The sequence below is a fragment of the Xyrauchen texanus genome, chromosome 17, assembly GCF_025860055.1.
Source record: "Xyrauchen texanus isolate HMW12.3.18 chromosome 17, RBS_HiC_50CHRs, whole genome shotgun sequence".
Taxonomy (NCBI): Eukaryota; Metazoa; Chordata; class Actinopteri; order Cypriniformes; family Catostomidae; genus Xyrauchen; species Xyrauchen texanus.
In genome coordinates this window covers 18,965,674-18,988,077 of record NC_068292.1, presented here as the reverse complement: position 1 = coordinate 18,988,077, position 22,404 = coordinate 18,965,674, and the positions used below count along the sequence as shown (strand labels likewise).

The 22,404-nt window shown below is 37.8% G+C and overlaps 1 protein-coding gene across 1 annotated transcript; it reads left to right on the top strand.

Moving 5' to 3' along the window:
• Positions 1 to 957: 957 nt before the first annotated feature.
• On the top strand, positions 958 to 22,368 carry LOC127657546 (coiled-coil domain-containing protein 12-like). Its single transcript, XM_052146390.1, has 8 exons — positions 958 to 1,061; positions 1,253 to 1,379; positions 5,114 to 5,187; positions 9,338 to 9,417; positions 12,216 to 12,277; positions 12,402 to 12,436; positions 13,348 to 13,424; positions 16,609 to 22,368. Exons 1-8 carry the CDS (start codon positions 997 to 999, stop codon positions 16,686 to 16,688), a joined length of 600 nt encoding a protein of 199 aa, XP_052002350.1. The 5' UTR covers positions 958 to 996; the 3' UTR covers positions 16,689 to 22,368.
• The last annotated feature ends 36 nt before the right edge of the window (positions 22,369 to 22,404 follow it).

The window sequence follows — 22,404 nt, the reverse complement described above, 5'->3', positions numbered from 1 at the left end:
TTTTATTTTCAAAATCCATAATATGCTCATTGGATCCCTTGTGCACCCATACAAATAAAATGGGTCTGGTGGAGACTCTGAATTATCTAATTTAATGAAGTCTTGCCCATTTGCATCCTTCATGATCAGACACACGTTTATGCGAATGTTCTGCGACACATTTAACCTGTCACATAATAATAATATTTATATGGCACCTTTCAAGATGTCAAGGTCGCTTTACAAAGGAAAGAGAGATGAAATACAAATATATAGAGCAAGTACAAAAAGCAAACAAAACATAACATAGAATTTATACAAATAGCAAAAAAAATAAATTACTAAAATGCATTTGACAATGGTCTTTTGACATAGATTAAGCACTAACCTAAACAACACATTTACTCCTCCTGAAAGAGATGCAGCATTGTGCCTTTTCACTCAATATTTGTTAAACAAATAAATGCTTATTATTTTACTTACTGTCATTTTATATTATTTATCCATTTAATAAAATCACAGTTTGAGAGGAAGAGGGTCATTATGCACCATTTGCATTTATCCCATTACAAAGTGCATCTTTGACACTATTTGACACCAGCACTGGTCAATGGGAAGAGGAGACCTAGAGGCAGCTGTATTGCCATGGTGATGCCCTACATTCCACACCATGACATTCCTTCCGGGGTGTTTGCATGCCTGTTTCAAGAACTTGTGTGGGCTGGATTTTCTATTCATATGAGTTATAGTTCCTGTGTTAACATATCATTTTATTTAAATATTTCGATTCTTTTTTTTTTTTTCTTCTTCTTTTTTTTTTGCATGCTCCACACACCTTGCTGTTGAAGATATACACGTATTTGTTAATGACTTACTTCTGATAATTGAGCAATGATATAAATTCCATATCTCCATTTGAACAAGCACTACACGGACGCCTTTAACGGTTGCGCACTGTCACCATGTCAACAACCGCGTCTCCCGCTGAAAGCATTTAAACGTGTTCCTCCCGCGAACATGGATAGGGGAAAATGTGCCCCAATGGCAGTTGTAGGCTCCAGGGGTTCAGCCCGTATAAACCCGTGCGTTAATGCGCCCTTGTGTGCAATGTCAAAGACATATTCTTGATCATTAATATAACAAAATGAATCACTGATGCACTAAAATATTAATAATGTAAATGATTCTTTTAAAATGTAACTGTTCAATGTATTTTACTAATTTATTTATGTTCAAGACTGACCAGTTGAACAGACCTCATAATCGATTACAGATTCAATGATCGTGCTAGCTGCTACCCACGCTGTTATTTAGCCATGGAGAAGGCTGTGAGTTCATTACAAGAGCAAGCTTTGAAAAGGAAAGAAAGGTTAAAAGCTCTAAGAGACCGGCAACTTCAAGTGAGTGGCGTAACAAATATTAATTTTGTTTAGACATGGGAAGAAAGATACTGGCTAACTTGCTATATTTAGCAAAACAGTAAAGCAGTCGCGTGTTCATTATATAAGCGAATAAGTATGTTGTTATCAACAATATGTAATTTATTAATTTAAGTAATTAAAATTTTTAGTTTGAGTCTTATGCATGTATTAATTATCGTTAGCTAATAGTTGTTACAAATAGTTCCACTTCAGGTGATTTTGCAATGCTTTTGAATGATTGATCATTAAACAAATACTGATCAATCTCACAGTTTGAAAGATGACTATTACATTAATGTGTAACTGAACGAATGGATTGATGGATTTTGGGATTTGATGGATTTTGTAGAAGGTGTTAATAATCACTTGTTGTGGAAACTGTCCATTTATTGAACAATCTTGAACTAAAACAATTTAATATTTCCCGTAATTTAAATACATTATTAAAGCAATAAGCAATATGATTCAAGCTATGAGAGTTTGTCCTCTGCAGAACACAAATTAAGATTTATAGAAGAATATTTCAGCTCTGTAGGTCCATTCAGTGCAAGGGAATGGTGACCAGAACCTGATTGAGATGCTGCTAAAGGTGGCACAACCAGTCTAAACAATTAAGTTTAAAGGGGCAGTTCGTTTTTTCACATGGGTAATATAGTGTTGGATAACTTTTTTGCTTTTATAAACAAATATATATGTAGAGATATTGTACGTTTGCCCACTGACAAAAAAAAAAAATGACCAGTCTATAATATTATTGGTAGGTTAATTTGAACTGTGAGAGACAGAATAACAACAAATAAATCCAGAAAAACGCATGTCAAAAATGTTATAAATTGAATTGGATATTAATGAGGGAAATAAGTATTCAACCCCCTCTCAATCAGAGATTTCTGGCTCCCAGGTGTCTTTTATACAGGTAACAAGCAGAGATTAGGAGCACACTCTTAAAAGGAGTGCTCCTAATCTCAATTTGTTACCTGTATAAAAGACACCTGTTCACAGAAGCAATCAATCAGATTCCAAACTCTCCAACATGGCCAAGACCAAAGAGCTGTCCAAGGATGTCAGGGACAAGATTGTAGATCTACACAAGGCTGGAATGGGCTACAAGACCATCGCCAAGCAGCTTGTGAGAAGGTGACAACAGTTGGTGCGATTAATCACAAATGGAAGAAATGCAAAAGAACTGTCAATCTCCCTCGGTCTGGGGCTCCATGCAAGATCTCACCATGTGGAGTTGCAATGATCATGAGAATGGTGAAATAAGTTCAGAACTACATGGGAGGATCTTGTCAATGATCTCAAGACAGCTGGGACCATAGTCACCAAGAAAACAATTGGTAACACATTGGACTGAAGGACTGAAATCCTGCAGTGCCTGCAAGGTCCCCCTGCTCAAGAAAGCACATGTACAGGCCAGTCTGAAGTTTGACCAATGAACATCTGAATGATTCAGAGGAGAACTGGGTGAAAGTGTTGTGGTCAGATGAGACCAAAATCAAGCTCTTTGGCATCAACTCAACTCGCCGTGTTTGGAGGAGGAGGAATGCTGCCAATGACCCCAAGAACCCCATCCCCAACGTCAAACATGTATGTGGAAACATTATGCTTTGGGGGTGTTTTTCTGCTAAGGGGACAGGACAACTTCACCGCATCAAAGGGACGATAGACGGGGCCATGTACCGTCAAATCTTGGGTGAGAACCTCCTTCACTCAACAAGGGCATTGAAAATGGGTTGTGGATTGGTATTCCAGCATGACAATGACCCAAAACACACAGCCAAGGCAACAAAGGAGTGGCTCGAGAAGAAGCACATTAAGGTCCTGGAGTGGCCTAGCTAGTCTCCAGACCTTAATCCCATAGAAAATCTGTGGAGGGAGCTGAAGGTTCGAGTTTGCCAAACTTCAGCCTCGAAACCTTAGTGACTTGGAGAAGATCTGCAAAGAGGAGTGGGACAAAATCCCTCCAGAGATGTGTGCAAACCTGGTGGCCTACTACAAGATATGTCTGACCTCTGTGATTGCCAACAAGGGATTTGCCACCAAGTACTAAGTCATGTTTTGCAGAGGGGTCGAATACTTATTTCCCTCATTAAAATGCAATTCAATTTATAACATTTTTGACATGCGTTTTTCTGGATGTTTTTGTTGTTATTCTGTCTCTCACTGTTCAAATTAACCTACCATTAAAATTATAGACTGATCATTTGTTTGTCAGTGGGCAAATGTACAATATCAGCAGGGGATCAAATACTTTTTCCCTCACTGTATACACACACACACACTCACACACACACACACACACACACACACACACACACACTGGTGGCCAAAATTTGGGATAATGTACAGATTTTGGACAAAAAATGGACAACTGGCTCTGACAAAGACAGAACGTGATGTGGAAGGTCCAGATGTACAACTAAACAAGAGGATAAGTCCATCAGAGTCTCTAGTTTGAGAAATAGACGCCTCACATATCCTCAGCTGACAGCTTCATTGAATTCTACCTGCTCAACACCAGTTTCATGTACAACAGTAAAGAGAAGACTCAGGGCTGCAGCCTTATGGGAAGAATTGCAAAGAAAAAGACACTTTTGAAACAGAAAATCAAAAAGAAAAGGTTAGAGTGGGCAAAGCAACAGACATTGAACAAGACATTGGACAACAGATAATTGAGCTTTTGTGGGATCAGCTAGACTGTAAGGTGTGTGAGAAGTGCCTGACAAGACACCACATCTATGGCAAGTGCTACAGGAAGTGTGGGGTGAAATGTCACCTGAGGTTCTGGACAAACTGACAGCTCGAAAGCCAAGGATCTGCAAAGCTGTCATTGCTGCACGTGGAGGATTTTTTAGAGAACTATTTGCTAAGTAGTAAACTAAGTAGTTTAAGTTCTGAATTATTTTTCATTTTTTTCCAAATTGTAAGAGTACATTTTTACATTATTAATGTCCTGACCATACATTGATCAGTTGAATGACACTTTCTTTCCATAAGAGCAAATCTTTACATTATTCCAAACTTTTGGCCGCGTGTGTGTGTATGTATATTATATGAAAACTCTATTTTGTGTTCACTCAGGTTGCCTTTGTTTTATGTTAAATCTGGTTTAAAGATCTAAAACAATTTGGTATGAAAAATACACAAAAATGGAAGAAATCAGGAAGGGGGTAGATACTTTTTCACAGCACTGTATATAGACAGGTGTGTGCCTTTCCAAATTATATCCAGTCGATTGAATTTGCCACAGGTGGACTCAAAGTGTAGAAACATCTCAAAGATGACCAGAGAAATGGGATGCACTTGAGATACATTTTAAGTGTCATAGCAAAGGGTTTGAATACTTATGTCAATGTAATATTTCAGTTTTTTCTTTATTACATTTTCAAAGTTATCAAAATCCATTTTTGCTTTTTCATTATGGGGTACGGAGTGTAGATTGATGTGAATTTTTTTAAAGTATTTTAACCAGGCTGCAACAACAAAATGTGAAACAAATTAAGGTGTCTGAATACTTTATATGCATTTTGGAGCTTTAAAGTTTTGGTCACTATTCACCTACATATTATGGACATTCAGAGTGTAGATATTCTTCTAAAAACTTTGTGTAACTTTCATTGAAACATCTTGTGATGGCATAAAGTGAGTAAATGTTGAATTTTCATTCATGGGTGAACCATTCCTTTTAATGAGTTATTGTTTAACCACAGGGGCGGGCACCTGAGGATGGAGAGCCTGAAGGCAAAAGAGCTCTAGAGGAATCTGAAGCAGAAGAGAGACACCGGTAAACACAAACAAGTGCAGATCACAGCCATCTTACTTATAAACCACAAAACTAAACTAAACTAAACTGTGTGATTCACAGTTCTTTCACTTTTATAAACAAATAGCATATAGTTAAACAGACTGCCTTCTAAATGGAGAATTAATAACAAAGCAATACTCTGTTTACATGAGTTTAAGGAGGGCTGTGTGGTAAAGGTCACTCTAACTAGCTCACCACAGTTTTTTTCATTGTTTAATTTCAAACTCCCAGAACCCTTGTGCACTTCTCCCAGAGCTCAAGAGGTGTTTGTCACTGACAGTTTGCAAACGTTCATAAACATTCACCAACCAATATCTGGTCTTTGTCTCCCTTGTTTCTCATTATAAGCTTTCAGAAATAATCCCATCAACCTATATGGATTCTGATAGGACTGTAGTTTTGTGTGTAGTCTGTAGGCATTAACATTGGAGGAGGTGAAATGAGAGGTTGACAAGGACAGAATGTTTAAAGGTGTGTCTCTTTAAGCATGCAATATTAAAATTGCAACATGGCTTGGGTTGCAAACAATGAGACAGTGGTAATACAATTCGTCACCCAACAGACTTGTTGTTTTGACACATCCTATGCTGCCATACCTTACGAGGTAATACTTCTCTTTACAGAAATTTAACAGAATGATTGTTTCTGATGTCATTCTGTGTTTATTTTATAAAACAAAAACTAATGAAATAAACAGACTTTTTGTTGCTGCAGAAGATCTTTGTTATATTTTTATGATAAAAGTTTGGAAAAGCTGTCTGCATCCTGTCTACATCGAGCACGTCCGTTGAGCACGTCTTGAGGCTGTCTACACTGGGCGTTTAGACACAAACATTCTAAACAGATTATTTTGTGTAGTTGCGCCAGTGCATGCAGCAAAAAATGGAATGGGGCACCCGTTTTTTTTATTGGTGCGATGGACGTGCCGCAACGGATGGTTCCAGTGTTGACATCATTGATTATAATGGGGTTCTATTACTTTTGATGCGATGCGCCGCTTGTGTCCGGTCTAGACAGGGTGCTGAAAATTTAAAGAATGCATTAATATTAACAGTAACATTTTACATTAAGGGTCTGTATAATAACATTAGTTATTACATGGCTCTTTGGAATACTCTATTCTTAATTGGTCAATGGCACCATCCAGTGGTCAGATATTGCTCTGTTACAACCGTATATATGGGGATTAAGACGTGCCAGTCCGCTCATCTGGGTTCTGCATGCCGTCTCTCCTGCTTCTCGGATCGCTGTGCAATCTCTACAAGAAAGCTAATAAAATAATTTAAACTCAAATCAATGTTTCAGGTGCATTTGTTTATTTGGCATGTAGTCTTGTAATTGGCTGAATAATGAGGAGTCAGACACCCAACAGAATTCCGACTCAAACCAGAGGTGGATTTCAGTTGTTCAGTGATTGATTTCTTAATTTCAATGCAAATCAATATTTTTTTGTCCATGTATTTATTTATTTGGTTAATAGCCATGTAATAAGTGGGATAATGTACAGTCAGCTGGTTGCTATCTCAAAATTAATCCCTTCAGGTTGATAATACCCCTGATCACCCTGTCAGGGTTTATTGTGTGATACCAACCGGCTGACTGTACATTATCCCATACTTAATGCATTAGACATCATTAACTAATAATTAACATTTGTTTACTGTGTTTATAAATATTAAATATTAAAAATATATTAGTACATACATGTAACATTAAACAAGATAAATGCTGTAAAATTATTATTCATTATTAGTTCATGTTAACTATTGTGCTAACTAATGTTCTTTCGCCTACTGGTACTAATGTATACAACTTTATCATAAAGTGTGACCCAGTTTAACTGCCACTGTGTTTCCATGGCTGTGTCACAAAGCTAGCTTGTTTGTATTTTATTGTGCATAAAAGTTTTGCTCATTATTATGGACTTCCAGGCTGAATAGAGGATACCTCTTTTGTCAGGCAACTGTGTGGCTTTTGTAAAAGCTGTCAAAATTCTGAAGTGAGGTGAGGCAGATAATGAATATCTACTCATGAAGAATAAGTCTTAGCCATCACCGGAGACAGACACCAGTCATCTTAAGCAATGGGACAATTGTCACTCGGTTCATAAAAGCATTAAATCCAGCCTTGCATCAGAGTAACAACCAGTCTTAGTCACAAAACTTGTTATGTTCTTTGTAAATGAGTTTGGTCAACAGTCAAGATTTACTGTACCACTGTTGTCTATTTTTGGATACCCTATGGTCCCATTGGTTATTGCATAGGCTCTGAGCAATGAAAGACTGTCCACCAAATTATCAAGGCCCTCAATAATTCTTCATCCCTCATTGCATTTCAAGAACACAACAGCTTGTTTCTCGATTATTAATCCAGTCCTTTTTATGTGATTAAATTAGAAAACAGGATACTGTTCTAGCCAACTTGCCCAAACCCTTGGCCACAGTTTAATACAGAAAGCCTTAGGAGGTTTGTAACGCTCACTTAGAGTTTGACAAATGGGTGTTGACATTCCGAAAGTGTAGGATTGTTTGGCCGCTCCACTGTCGATGAGGAAAGCCAGTGGTCTAGTATTGTTCCAGCAGGTGGTCAGGAAGTCTCTTCAGAAAAGCTGGGACAAGGAGACGAGTCCAGCTCTTTGTTTCAGCCTCTTGTTTTAGTGTTTTTCCCATTCCTTTTAGTTTTCCTCTTTGGGAATAATATTTTGTGGAGCTTTGCAGGGCCTTAAGAGGGGTTGACTGTGAAATATTATTAAACAGATGGTACTTCTCAAAAATGACAATTCTGCCATTTACTCACCCTTGTGTTGTTCCAAACCTGTATGACTTTTTTTCAGTGGAACACAATAAGAGATGTAAGGCATTAGGCCTGAAAGCAAAAAAGATGCAATGAAAGTGAATGTTGACTGGGGCAAACATTCTGCCTAAAGTCTCCTTTCGCATTTCATGACAGAAAGATAGTCATACAGGTTTGGAACAACTTAATCAGTAAAATTTTTTGGATCCCTTTAGGAATAGTTCACCCAAAAATGAAAATTATTTCATAATTTACTCCGCCTCATGCCATCCCAGATAGCTTTCTTCTGTAGAACACAAAGATTTTTCGAAGATTATCTTAGTTCTATAGGCAGTTTTAAATTTCTGGTCACCATTCACTTGCATTAAACTGACCTACAGTGCTGAAAAATTCTTCTAAATATCTTAATTTGTGTTCTTCAGAAGAAAGAAAGTCATACGCATCTTAGATGGCATGAGGTTGAGTAAATTATGAGAATTTTCATTTTTGGGTGAACTGTCCTTATAAGATAACAGTTGCCGTGCTTTTTGTTTGAGAACATGTTGTTCCCACTTCATTACACTTAATTTTGAAAACGAATATTGAATGCAATGGTGACTCAGTCACAAAGATGCAGAGCTGACACTTACAATCAGTTTGGTCAGTTTCAGTCCATCTAATTACATGGTTTGATTCTACCTGCGCTTATTTAGATAAGGTGATGGGGAATGTGGGCATACCATAGCCCCATCCTCAAGAACGAAATGAGCACACATCTCAAGAGACTAACCAGTGAGTAGTTTGATGAGAATGAGTTCTTAACATTCCTTCATGCCCATCCTCTGTTGATCTGCCTATGAAGATGAAGAACCCTTTGTGGTTCCCTGGAGATCCAGCAACACACATTGCAGTAACTTGCAAAGATGTTAATAAACCTGCTGGTTGAGACCAAGTTGACATAATTGGGCTTGTTTCTACCCCTCTCAGCTGTGAGGCTGCAGTCCCAAGACACAGCCTATAGAACAGGTGCTACATGCAAATTAGCTAGTGCTACAAAGATGAAGGGAAGCTTTGTACACATGCTGAGTGAATGTACTCTCTAGATGCCACCACATGCCAGTTTCATCACTCAAATAGCATCAGTTGCCCGGTGTCTAAACTAGGGTAAATCTATTTTGTTGCACTGCCATCTGCTGGTAAATGGGGTTTCCTATTGTTGTGTTAATATGACTGCAACGTCATCTCATGATCCCTTTTAATGATGACAATGATAAAACACCTGTTCATAATTGTTAGTAAATTACTTTTAATGATTTGAGATATTAAAACATGTATGGATGAATGAATATGTTTGTAGAGAGCTGAAGCTGAGGAATTACACCCCAGAGGATGAAGAGCTGAAGGAGAGACAGGTGCCCAAAGCAAAACCGGCATCAGGTGAGAACACCTCTGCGATTTCTACAGTGGTGTTTGTAGGCTATTTTAACTGGGGGGGGGGCACCAGGCATGCATTTAGGGGGGCAAATACATTAAAGGGGTCATGATGTGCCTTTTTTAATTATTATTTTATTTATTTATTTCACACAGTAATATATTTGTAAAACAAATATATGGTCCACCCACATTCTGACCCTCTGTCAGAAATGCTCAGTTTTGGTGCTGCTTCTTTAAGACTTGACAGTAAACACCCACTGTTATGATTGGCTCTCTGCTCTTGACTGACCTGCTCTCTCTCCTTGCCATCTCACTGCTACTGGGCAGGGCGATAAGGTAAAGTGGAGGGTTTTTTTTTCTTAGTGGAGGCATTCAGATGCAAATGTCCACCACAGGGTGACATCACAATGTGAAGGAAGTAGAGAACAAGTCGTTTTGGCAGCTTGGTTTCAACAAACGCACTTTTTTTTGCAGTGACAAGGAAGTTTTAAATTCTGAAACTTAAATTTTTTTTTTCATAGTGCAATGAACTCTTATGTGCCAAAAGATCAAGGACATTTTTTGAAAAAGAACAACAAAAGATTGACCAATCAGAATTTAGTAAAAATTAAGATGTCAATGTTTAAATCTGTAAACCCGACCAAATTACTTGGGGTTTGCCTGAAAAGCTTATCATATTGATCTTTCAGAGTTTTAGATATATTTTATTTCACTGTATACAGTATCTCACAAAAGTGAGGACACTCCTCACATGTTTGTAAATATTTGATTATATCTTTTCATGTGACAACACTGAAGAATGTAAAGTAGTGAGTGTACAGCTTGTATAACAGTGTAAATTTGCAGTCCCCTCAAATTAACTCAACACACAGCCATTAATGTCTAAACCTCTGGCAACAAAAGTGAGTACCTAAGTGAAAATGTCCAAATGGGGCCCAATTAGCCCTTTTCCCTCCCTGGTGTCATGTGACTCGTTAGTGTTACAAGGGTCTCAGGTGTGAATGGGGAGCGGGTGTTAAATTTGGTGTCATCGTTCTCACACTCCCTCAAACTGGTAACTGGAAGTTCAACGTGGCACCTCATGGCAAAGAACTCTCTGAGGATCTAAAAAAAAAGAATTGTTGCTCTACATAAAGATGGCCTAGGCTATAAGAAGATTGCCAAGACCCTGACACTGAGCTGCAGTATGGTGGCCAAGACCATACAGCGGTTTAACAGGACAGCTTCCACTCAGAACAGGCCTCGCCATGGTCGACCAAAGAAGTTGAGTGCACGTGCTCAGCATCATATCCAGAGGTTGTCTTTGGGAAATAGATGTATGAGTGCTGCCAGCATTGCTGCAGAGGTTGAAGGGGTGGGGGGTCAGCCTGTCAGTGCTCAGACCATACTCCACACAGAGTATCAAATTGGTCTGCATGGCTGTCGTCCCAGAAGGAAGCCTCTTCTAAAGATGATGCACAATAAAGCCTGCAAACAGTTTGAAATTGCATGGATTACTGGAACCATGTCCTGTGGTCTGATGAGAACAAGATAAACTTATTTGGTTCAGATGGTGTCAAGCGTGTGTGGCGGTAACCAGGTGAGGAGTACAAAGATAAGTGTGTCTTGCCTACAGTCAAGCATGGTGGTGTGAGTGTCATGGTCTGGGGCTGCAAGAGTGCTGCCGGCACTGTGGAGCTACAGTTCATTGAGGGAACCATGAATGCCAAAATGTACTGTTACATACTGAAGCAGAGCATGATCCCCTCCCTTCGGAGACTGAGCCGCAGGGCAGTATTCCAGCATGATTACGACCCCAAACACACCTCCAAGATGACCACTGTCTTGCTAAAGAAGCTGAGGTGATGGACTGGCCAAGCATGTCTCCACACCTAAACCCTATTGAGCATCTGTGGGGCATTCTCAAACGGAAGGTGGAGGAGCACAAGGTCTCTAACCTCCACCAGTTCCGTAATGTCATCATTGAGGAGTGGAAGAGGACTCCAGTGGCAACCTGTGAAGCTCTGTGAACTCCATGCCCAAGAGGGTTAAAGCAGTGCTGGAAAATAATGGTGGCCACACAAAATATTGACACTTTGGGCCCAATTTGGACATGTTCACTTAGGGGTGTACTCACTTTTGTTGCCAGAGGTTTAGACATTAATGGCTGTGTGTTGAGTTATTTTGAGGGGACAGCAAATTTACACTGTTATACAAGCTGTACACTCTCTACTTTACATTGTAGCAAAGTGTCATTTCTTCAGTGTTGTCACATGAAAAGATATAATCAAATATTTACGAAAATGTGAGTGGTGTACTCACTTTTGTGAGATACTGTATATAATAATTTTTTCTCAAACCAGCCTGCAGATACCTCATTGTTAAACAGAGCTGAAGTGTATCTATACAGGAGTTGTCAAGTCTCTAAAAAATAACTCCATGTGTCTCAAGGGGTTTATGATTCCAACACGTGCGTAAATGATTATCCCCACACAATGGGGATAATCATAAGGAAGTTTTTTAGTCTAAAAACTCACTCACACCGGTTCACATGCGGTAAGTTGTGGAAGGATAAATGACAATTGATGAAAGGCAGTCCACTGTGTTTAGAATAATTTATCTAGGCTATTTACTAAGGTCTTGAAGTATTTGGGTCAATGATGATCACCCTTAATCTTACTTAAAAAAAAAAAAATCTGCCAGCACATTAAACTGAGGCTGTTGACCTTTTAGTAATTGTCATGATGAGTGATAATGCATCAGCAGGTGATCAGGTGTTGAGTTACAGGCTGCCTGACTGGTCCTGTTTTATTTTCCTATAGTGGAAGACAAGGTCAAAGACCAGCTGGAAGCCGCAAACCCAGAGCCTGTGATTGAGGAAGTGGTGAGTGTATTTTCCCTCAGTCCAAATTTACAGGATTCAAACATGATGTCATATGGTCAGAACATTTCTCTGGTATTAAATCAGGTTTTTTTTTTTTCTCTCTTCTTCTCTCTTGTGTCTTCAGGATCTGTCCAATCTTGCCCCAAGGAAACCAGACTGGTATAACCAATACATTTTTAATTATTATACACAGTAGTTTCATATATCATATACATTGATCAGCCACAACATTAAAACCACTGGCAGAGTGAATAATATAAATATTTATTATCTCATTACATTGGCACCTGTCAAGGGGTGGGATATATTAGGCAGCAAGTGAACTGTCAGTTCTTGAATTTCACGTGTTGGAAGCCGAAAAAATGGGCAAGCATAAGGTGGGGCTGGGCGATGTGTAAAAAAAAAAAAAAATGTAGTCTTGATTTTATCAAACATATGGACTATTCACGATTAGATTTTTCAACTTTTAAACATACTCCAACATGATTCAAATTGTACGTTCTTTATTGGAATGCAAGGCAACCTGGATAGAGAAATCCAAGTTAATTTCATTATAGGAAAAAGACAAATTTACAAATGCACCACAGGGGGAAGTTGTCAACAGTGTAACTATAAAATACATTAAAATCGAATAAACCCAGATGTTAAGAAATAATTCTTAGCCAGTGTAAGTATTAATTTTATCTAAACCTAGTCTATCTAGAAATCAAGATACAGTGCATCCGGAAAGTATTCACAGCGCAATAGTGGTCCAAGGAAGGACAACCGGAGAAGCGGTGACAGGGTCATGGGCGCCCAAGGCTCATTGATGAGTGTGGTAAGTTAAGTCTAGCCCGTCTGCTCCGATCCCACAGAAGAGCTACTGTAGCACAAATTGCTGAAAAACTTAATGCTGGCCATGATAGAAAGGTGTCAGAACACCGTGCATTGTAGCTTGCTGTGTATGGGGCTGCATAGTTGCAGGTGGTTTTAATGTTGTGGCGGATTAGTGTAAACTGTTGTCTGTTATAGTTTATCAAAACTGTCCAGTATTAAGTGAAAATGCTTTAACTGTTTTGTGTTTGTAATAGGGATCTGAAGAGGGATGTTGCCAAAAAGCTTGAGAAATTAGGAAGACGAACACAGAAAGCCATTGCTGAACTCATACGTGAGTATGACATGAAACATTGACTTAGACTGGTCCTCTTCTTGAGACATCTTTTCACTGTCTGCGACCTCCAGATGTGACTATCGCATTTTGCACCCTAGTGGCAATTGTAACAACTTTCGGTTTGATCACGAGGATGCCTTTTCACCCGTACACATCTGTGATGCTTCTGTTTGACCCCATTTACACCTTAACACGCATTTAATATCTAGATAGTATCTGGATATTGTTTAGCTGGTATGCATTTACACCATGCAGTCAAATGCGTCTCCACTCTGTGATCGGATATAGACCCGGTTACCAAAGTTACCCACGTAAAAATGAAAACATTACTTGCATTTTACATCAGAGGCTGTGGTAACTGAAAATGGTCTTTTAGCTCATTTTAAAAATACGAATGGATAATTTTAATTAATAAGTTTATAAGTATAACTATTTATAAGTATTTATATATGTATATATTTATTTGAATTTATTTATGAAAACTGTTCATTTTAAATGTTTTTCATTTTAATGTAATGTTTTATATAAAGAAAACAAATTAATTGTGTTCAGCATACAAATGACATAATTCACTTTTACAGTCCCACATCAGCCCGGGATCTGTAACAGATTTTCACTCACTGAGCATTTTATTAGGAACACCATGGTCCTAATAAAGTGCCCAACATGGTCTTCTGTTGTTGTAGGCCATCCGCCTCCAGGTTGATGTGTTGTGCATTCTGAGATGCTATTCTGCTCTCTACAATTGTACAGAGGGGTTTATCTGAGTTACTGTAGACTTTCTGTCAGTTCAAACCAGACTGCCCATTCTCCGTTCTGAGTAAACTCTAGAGACTGTTGTGTGTGAAAATTCCAGGAGATCAGCAGTTACAGAAATACAGCCCGTCTTTCACCAACAATCATGCCTTGGTCGAAATCACTTGCATTTTTTCCCCATTCTGATGGTTGATCATCTTGTAGCTCCTCCTTGTTAACCCTCCGGTTAAACCGGTTTAGACATTAATGGCTGTGTGTTGAGTTATTTTGAGGGGACAGCAAATTTACACTGTTATACAAGCTGTACACTCACTACTTTACATTCTTCAGTATTGTCACATGAAAAGATATAATCAAATATTTACAAACATGTGAGGAGTGTCCTCACTTTTGTGAGATACTTATATATATTAGGGCTGTCAATCGATTAACATTTTTAATCAAATTAATTACATGGTGTCCTGATTAAATAATGGCATTTACAAATATTTGCATATATATATCATATATAATAATGAAATAATGATACATAGTTATCTTTTAAAAATGATATATATATATATATATATATATATATATATATATATATATATATATATATATATATATTATAAATAAAATAAAAAATATTCAGATAATTAAATGCATTACATTCTTGTGGCAGAAGAGTCCATCATTGATAAGACAATACAAAAAGCAGCTTTAGAATACAATGTATTGTTTACTACCATATTATTGATCATAAGTCAATCATTGGCACACAGTTCACAGCAATCAATTTCAAGTGAATTTGTCAATCAGTTCAAGATTTATTATGAGGGCTTGTTTAAGGACCCAGTCAATTTACATCTGCGTCAGACATGCTTGTGTAGTGTCTCGGGTGCGTCGCATCATAAACATAAAATTTTGAGGTCACTGTGTCAAGTTAAATATAGTTTAATACTTAGAACACAACTTAGTTCGGATTTGCGCTCCAAGTGTTTTGAACGCAAGAATGTTACGCATGTTTGTGTTGTTGCTGCTGATGGATTGATTTCTTCACTGTATAAACTGCACGTTTTCATACAGCTGAAGTTTCACTTACTGCCCTCTGGAGTAGACAGGTTGTACTACAAGCTTCCATTTCTCAGGATGGAATCTTCCTTATTACAGTCTGGGGGTGATTAATTGCGTAATTTTTTTTAACACGTTATTTTTTATGAAATTAATCGCACTAAATTAACACGTTAAATCGACAGCCCTAATATATATATTTAAAATTGCATTCAAATGACAAAAACATATTTAAAATTAACAGTTATAAAAATAAATTCAAATAAATATATAAATACCTATAGATTTCCATCATTTTGACAGTCAGGGTTTTTTCTTAATTGAAAATGTTTTGGCAGCCATAAAATACTAAAAATACAATAAAAAAAACTAAAGAGAAACTAGAAATCACTGAAAAAACTACACTAAATTGAAATGAAAAATTGAATATGAAATATAGAATCAAAAACTAAATATAAATCCCAAACTATAACAACCCTGGGTCCGAATCCATCTCTGACCGAATGTGATGTCAGTTATCTGATCACAATATGTCTTAAGTGCATTTACACCTATTCTAAATGTGGTCAAGTGCTATCTGATAGCGATCTGATCACTGAAAACATATGTTAATTCAAGGTGTAAATGGTGCCTTTGTATCTCCAGTAAAGGAGCGAGACAACAAGAGCATTTACCCTCCCACTTACTGACCATATTGGGATTAATAAATAATAAATAAATAGCTACCAATATAGGACAAATTACCCCCAGTATTTTTGGAAGGAAAATATTATGGGTGGCCCAAGGCAACAAAGTTAAACAACATTATTATAGTATTATTTCTGACTTATTACAAAGCATAAATTCTGCAGAAATAGCAGGCATTTAGTTTAAAGTTTGACACAAATGGTAGATAATGCACTTGACACACACAAAGTTTTACTTAGAATACATCACATCCATTGTTTTTAGGCTGCTGTGAGATATATTTACCGTAAATGTGTTTGGTTTCTGAAACTGAAAATCTAATCTCTCGATCACATAATAAGCAATCTACCAAAACTAGAGCTGAAGAGCCATTTTGTAATGAGCTTAGATATGGTTTCATGTGAGGCTAATTGCTATGTGGTTTACAAAAGCCCCAGAGATCTGATGCCTCTTGATGACATCATCGACACAGTTCCTCTGTCTACACCCTCCTCTGCTATAGACCCTATGACAATAATTTCTACTACACTCTTGGTTTACTTGTTAGAAGCTCTAGTGACCCAATTAAGCCATGTTTTGTCATCCAGTAATAAGCATCTGCTGTAATGTCTAGTATTCTGTTGTTCACCAAAGCAGAAACACATACTGATATTGTACATACTGTATTCCCACTTCATGTATGCAGGTGAACGGCTTAAAGGCAGCGAAGAGGAGCTTGCAGGAGTGGTTGGAGCAGTTGGCATTGAAGAGGGAGACTCGGATTGAGTCTATGTTGGAGAATGAGTTCCTGCACAACAGATTAGATTTTTTTTCACAGTTTTTCAGACTTAATCCGTGTGTGTAAAATCGAAATCTTATGCTGAGCTCAGCATGCTTACATGATTACGCACACAACCAGATCAGGTGTTACAGAGAGAAGACACCGAAATAATTAGTAATGTACAGGTGTTTTTGAGAAAACTGTTATGTTTTGTTTGCGGAATATGAACGTCATTTTTTACTCACAAGTAAACGAAATCTTTCCCTTTTCTAAATAGACTTATGTAGTCTTATTTCTGCCTCTTTGGCCCTTATGATCAACATACCTTCTAACAGCAGTTATCTTTTTTTTAATTTTAACAGAAGTTGAATGCTGTTAAATAGTGGGTAGATTCACATTGTCATGTATAATTGTCATTAGTATTCCAATTAAATGAGAGATTCCAAAATCAGACAGAAAAGTGAGGATACAGAACATTATAAAGCAAGAGAACAGTACTTATGTCCAAGCAGCTAAAACTGCAGTACATCATTTTGGTTTTCATTTTATTTCATTAACTCATCATTTAAAATATAATTTTTTAAGTTACAATAAATTAGCTTGAGTGCTTTACCCAAATGTCCAAAGGGGGTTTTTAAATCAATCTCCATTAAGTAATATATCAAAGTCCTTTTTAAGATTTAAAATGATTCTGCCATGATTTAAGAGATTTTCAAACAAAATTGATCAATGTGAAATGTGTGGTTAATCAAGAGTAGAGTTATGGCAAAATGGTAGAGGCTCAACTAATTTCAAAAGCCAAAAAAAATCAGCCTGCACATTTTTTGGTTAAATGACAGGTTATACTATGGACAAAGCAGCTACAGTAGTTTTGCATTGAAAGCACAAATCTTTGACAATAATACCTCCCACATTAACTTTGCTAGAACTAAGAAGCCAAATGACACATCAAACATAAGCTTGTCCTAAACATTACAAGAGGTTAATACAAATGCAATGTAATGTATTTAAATATATTGATATTATAGTGTTGTCTTACTAGCCATTGGTTGTAAATTCACAATTACTCATGGAAGTATACATTGTTTAAGAGTGATAGTGTGAAATAGTGTCCAGCACAGGAACTTTCAATTTCAAATAAATAAAATGAGATGTTCAACCACTAAGAGGCGCTATTGCGTTCAAAGCCTGGGTGCAAGCAAACTTCTTCCAAATGCTGATCTCATATAGATGGATTTGAACTCAATGTTTTCCACATGTCCTTTACACCTAGTAAATGATTAAGGACACATTTGCTAGTTCCAGGGCTACACCCACAGTGCATTCAGATTTTTCCCATTTTGTTATGTTGTAGCCTTATGCCACATACATCTAAACCCCATACCCCATAATGACAAAGAAAAAAAAAAGAAAAGATTTTTGATAACTTTGCAAATGTAATAAAAAGAAAAACTGAAATATCACACTGGCATAAGTATGCAGACCCTTAACTCATTCCTTAGTTGAAGTACCGTTGTCAGAAATTACGGCCTCAAGTCTTTTTGGGAATGATGCGACAAGCTTTGCACACCTGGATTTGGGGATTTTGTGCCGATCCTCTCAAGCTCTGTCAGGTTGGATGGGGACCGTTGTTGGACCATTTTCAGGTCTCTCCAGAGATGTTCTATTGGGTTGAAGTTCGGGCTCTGGCTGGGCCACTCAAGGACATTCACGGAGTTGTCCCTAAGCCACACTTGCGATGTGTGCTTAGGGTCATTTTTCTGTTAAAAGGTGAACCTTTGGCCCAGTCTGAGGTCCTGAGCACTCTGGACCAGGTTTTCATTATGGATATTAGAGGTCGACCGATCTATCGGTTTTGCCGATTAATCGGCACTGATAACGATTTCTGGAACTATCGGTTATCGCCACAAAATCCACACTGATAATTCCCATCCATTGTGTCCGGTGCTGGAGCAGCTGGGAAGGGCGCACTGTCATTATACAATAGGAGAGCGGCCTCTAGAGGCGAAATAAAAACTATCACTGACGCCTGGTGGTGGTGGTTTTGACACGCTAGACTGCACGATGAATGAAGCTGAACACTGCACGGAGCTGAACAATGCAGATTTAAAACACCAACAACAAAAAGGTATGTATACAGTACATGTCATATTATTATAAAGTAATTAATTTATTGAATAGATGCTACATTAATAGAGAACAGCAGTATGTTAGTGGACCAGGCTGAGAGGACGCTAACATTAAAGACAACCTCAAGCGGTTGGAACAATGTGACAAAAAACGTCCTTGAGTCCTAGCCAAATGTTTAAATAAAATGTATTACCATCTATTTGCATTAGTTTATATCCAGCCACCTTTATGCTTTAGTCAGCTAAGTTATATATTTAAAGGCAGTGAGAGATTTGAGAAATATATTGTCAAGAGAAACGTATAAACAAATCAGAAACGCATCTGATTTTAATAATTTTTTTTATCCTCACATTAATACGCATTTTTTATAATTTTTATTAGATAATCACGTGATCGGTGTGTGTGACGAGTTTCTTTGAGAATTTAAACGAGCATAACAGCGCAAAATACAAATAGAAATATCACTGAATCTTGAAAGTGTTAAAAAAAAAAGCATAAGACGTTGCAATACACTAGTTTGCCCTAGTTTCACATTAAAGACCCCTCACCAGAAGTGAAGCGATCAGCCACTTGAAGACGTGCAATTGCGCTGTGAATCACAAAAAGCTGTGTTTAATAAGTAAATATATAAAATGCACACACTGCGCCAGAGCATCAGTGAATGGCGCTGCTCTGTTTACACACACTCATGGCTATATTTAGCCTTCAAGTGTTATGCAATATTTGAGCGCTACTCACGAACAGCATCTCAGATGTAGATGCTCAATAGTTCGGTACACTTATAATGTGCATTTGACCAGAATTTGAATAAGAAGTGAATTAAATTACTGTGAACTTGCTTACAAACAGACACATACAGGACTTCCTGGAGAGTTTAGAATGTCAAAATAAAAGCGCGAGGGTTTAAAAAGTGCACGACTTAAATATATTACTGTTGTATTTAAAAGTCAATAATAATAATAATATTAATAACTATTAGTATTGTCATCATTAGTATTTGTTTAGAATGTATAACAATATTTAAATTGAATGGGTTCCAATGGCGCCTTTCGCCCAATGTTAGCTGGGATAGGCTCCAGCCCCCCGCGACCCTGTACACAGGATAAGCGGTTGACGATGGATGGATGGATGGATGGATGGATGGGTTCCAATGGGTGTGAATGAAAAGTGGACTGATGTCTTACAACTAAATTAAACAAAAAAGAGATCTGAATCCTTTAAAGTCCAGATACAAGTTGAAACATTTAAAAAAGAAAAATCTAAAAGAAAACACTGGTTTCTTTTTTACTGAAGACGACTGGAATTACTGCTAATTTTGCTGCTACATTATCCAGTATACTAGTTAATAATAAAGTGTTTCTTAATAAGCTATACATTTATATTGATCTAATGTGTAATTAGAGGTTTATGTTTTTTTTTTTACATATTAAAGAGCACACCCAATTAGTTCCACACAATATTGTAAATATATTCTAAACTGATTATGCAAAAAACAACAACACTGGTATCGGAGCGGGATCGGCAGATACTGAGATTTCCGGTATCAGAATCTGAAGAGAAAAAGTGGTATCGGTGCATCCCTACTATAACTTATGAATTTTAATAAATTATGATTTTTCATTCAGTATCAATTTTCAAAACTAACGGCTGATTAATTGGTTATCAGCTTGTTGCAGGTATCTGCAAAATCCTGTATCGGTCGACCTCTACTGGATATCTCTGTATTTTGCTGCATTCAGCTTTCCTTCAACTCTGACCAGTCCCCCAGTCCCTGGTGCTGTAAAACACCCCCACAGCATGATGTTACAACCAGCATGCTTCACCGTTGGGATGGTATTGCGCAGGTGATGAGCGGTGTCTGTTTTCCTCCAGAGATGAGGCTTGGAACAGACCAGAGCATCTTGTTTCTCACAGTCTGGGAGTCCTTTAGGTGTTTTCTTGCTAAATACAAGAGGGCTTTCATGTGTCTTGCACTAAGGAAAGGCTTCTGTCTGGCCATAAAGCCCAGATCAGTGGAGTGTTGCAGTGATGGTTGTCCTTCTGCAAGTTTCTCCCATCTCCACACATGACCTCTGGAGCTCAACCAGAGAGACCATCGGGTTCTTGGTCACCTCTCTTACCAAGGCCCTTCTCCCCCGATTGCTCATAATTGACCCTCATTATTAACAGGTGAACATAATGATGTGTTTGGTTGCAACAAAATTACTTAAATTGATGTGTTGCCTATTGATGTGTGCCTGATGATCATTCTGATTGAAAAATTGCTGTGATTTTTAAGTTATTAAAAGGGAATAATTAAACAGTAGGCTATGCAGATCCAGTTCAGTTTATTTTAAACCTTCAATGCAGCCAAAAATGTATTGTAGCCTTCCCCAGATCTGTGTCTCAACACAATCCTGTCTCTGAGATCTGCAGGCAGTTTCTTTGAACTCATGGCTTGGTTTTTGCTCTGATATGAATTTCAGCTGTGAGACCTTATATAGACAGGTCCCTCAACACCAGCTCCATAGCCAAGAATGTCCAGCAGCATCTTTACTTTCTGCAAAGGCTGAGAAAAGCCCATCTCCCACCCGTCACCACATTCTATAGAGGGACTATCAAGAGCACCTTGAGCAGCTGCATTATTACCTGGTCTGGGAATTGCACCTGGTCTGGGAATTGCAGGGCAAAACCCTGCAGCAGATAGTGAGTAGAGCTGAGATGATCATCCGCATCTCTCTTCCCTCCATCACAGAAATGTACACCACACGCTGCATCCACAAAGCCACAAGCATTGTGGATGTCCCCACGCACCCCTCACACAAACTCTTCACCCTCCTGCCATCTGGCAAAAGGTACCAAAGCATTCGGATCAAAAGACTAGACCAACACAATCCACATACATGCACGCATGCACACACATACGCACACACACACACATTAATTCTCAATGGAACACCATTCCACTCCATTTGCAAATTTGCAATTCCACTCCCTTTGCAAATTTGCAATTCCACTCCCTTTGCAATTTTTGCACATTTCTTTCTTAAATTCTGTTAAAACACCATAAACAAATACTGTATTGACCATCTGCATTTTGTTTGCTGCAAGTAGTTTGTTATGTTTACATTTTACAGTATTTATTATTATATTTTAGTATAATTTATTCCACAGCAGAACTGTGTACTATTGTCCTGTTTTAGTAATTATTGTACTGTCACATGTGAGCTGTTTCACATGTGCACTTTATGTAGTCCTGTGTAGTCTCATATAGTTTTTTGACCTGGAGGAATGTGGTTTAATTTTTCTGCGTACTGTACCTGCTATAAATGGTTGAAATGACAATAAAGCTACTTGACTTGTGTACCTTTCCAAATTTTGTCCAATCAATTGAATTTGCCACAGGTGGACGCGAATCAAAGTGTAGAAACATCTCAAAGATGATCCAGAGAAATGGGATGCACCTGAGCAAAATTTAAAGTGTAATAGCAAAGGGTCTGAATACTTATGTCAATGTGATATATCAGTTTTTATTTTTAATAAATCTGCAAAGTTATCAAAAATCTGGTTTTTGCTTTGTCATTCTGAGGTATGGAGTGTAGACTGATGTGA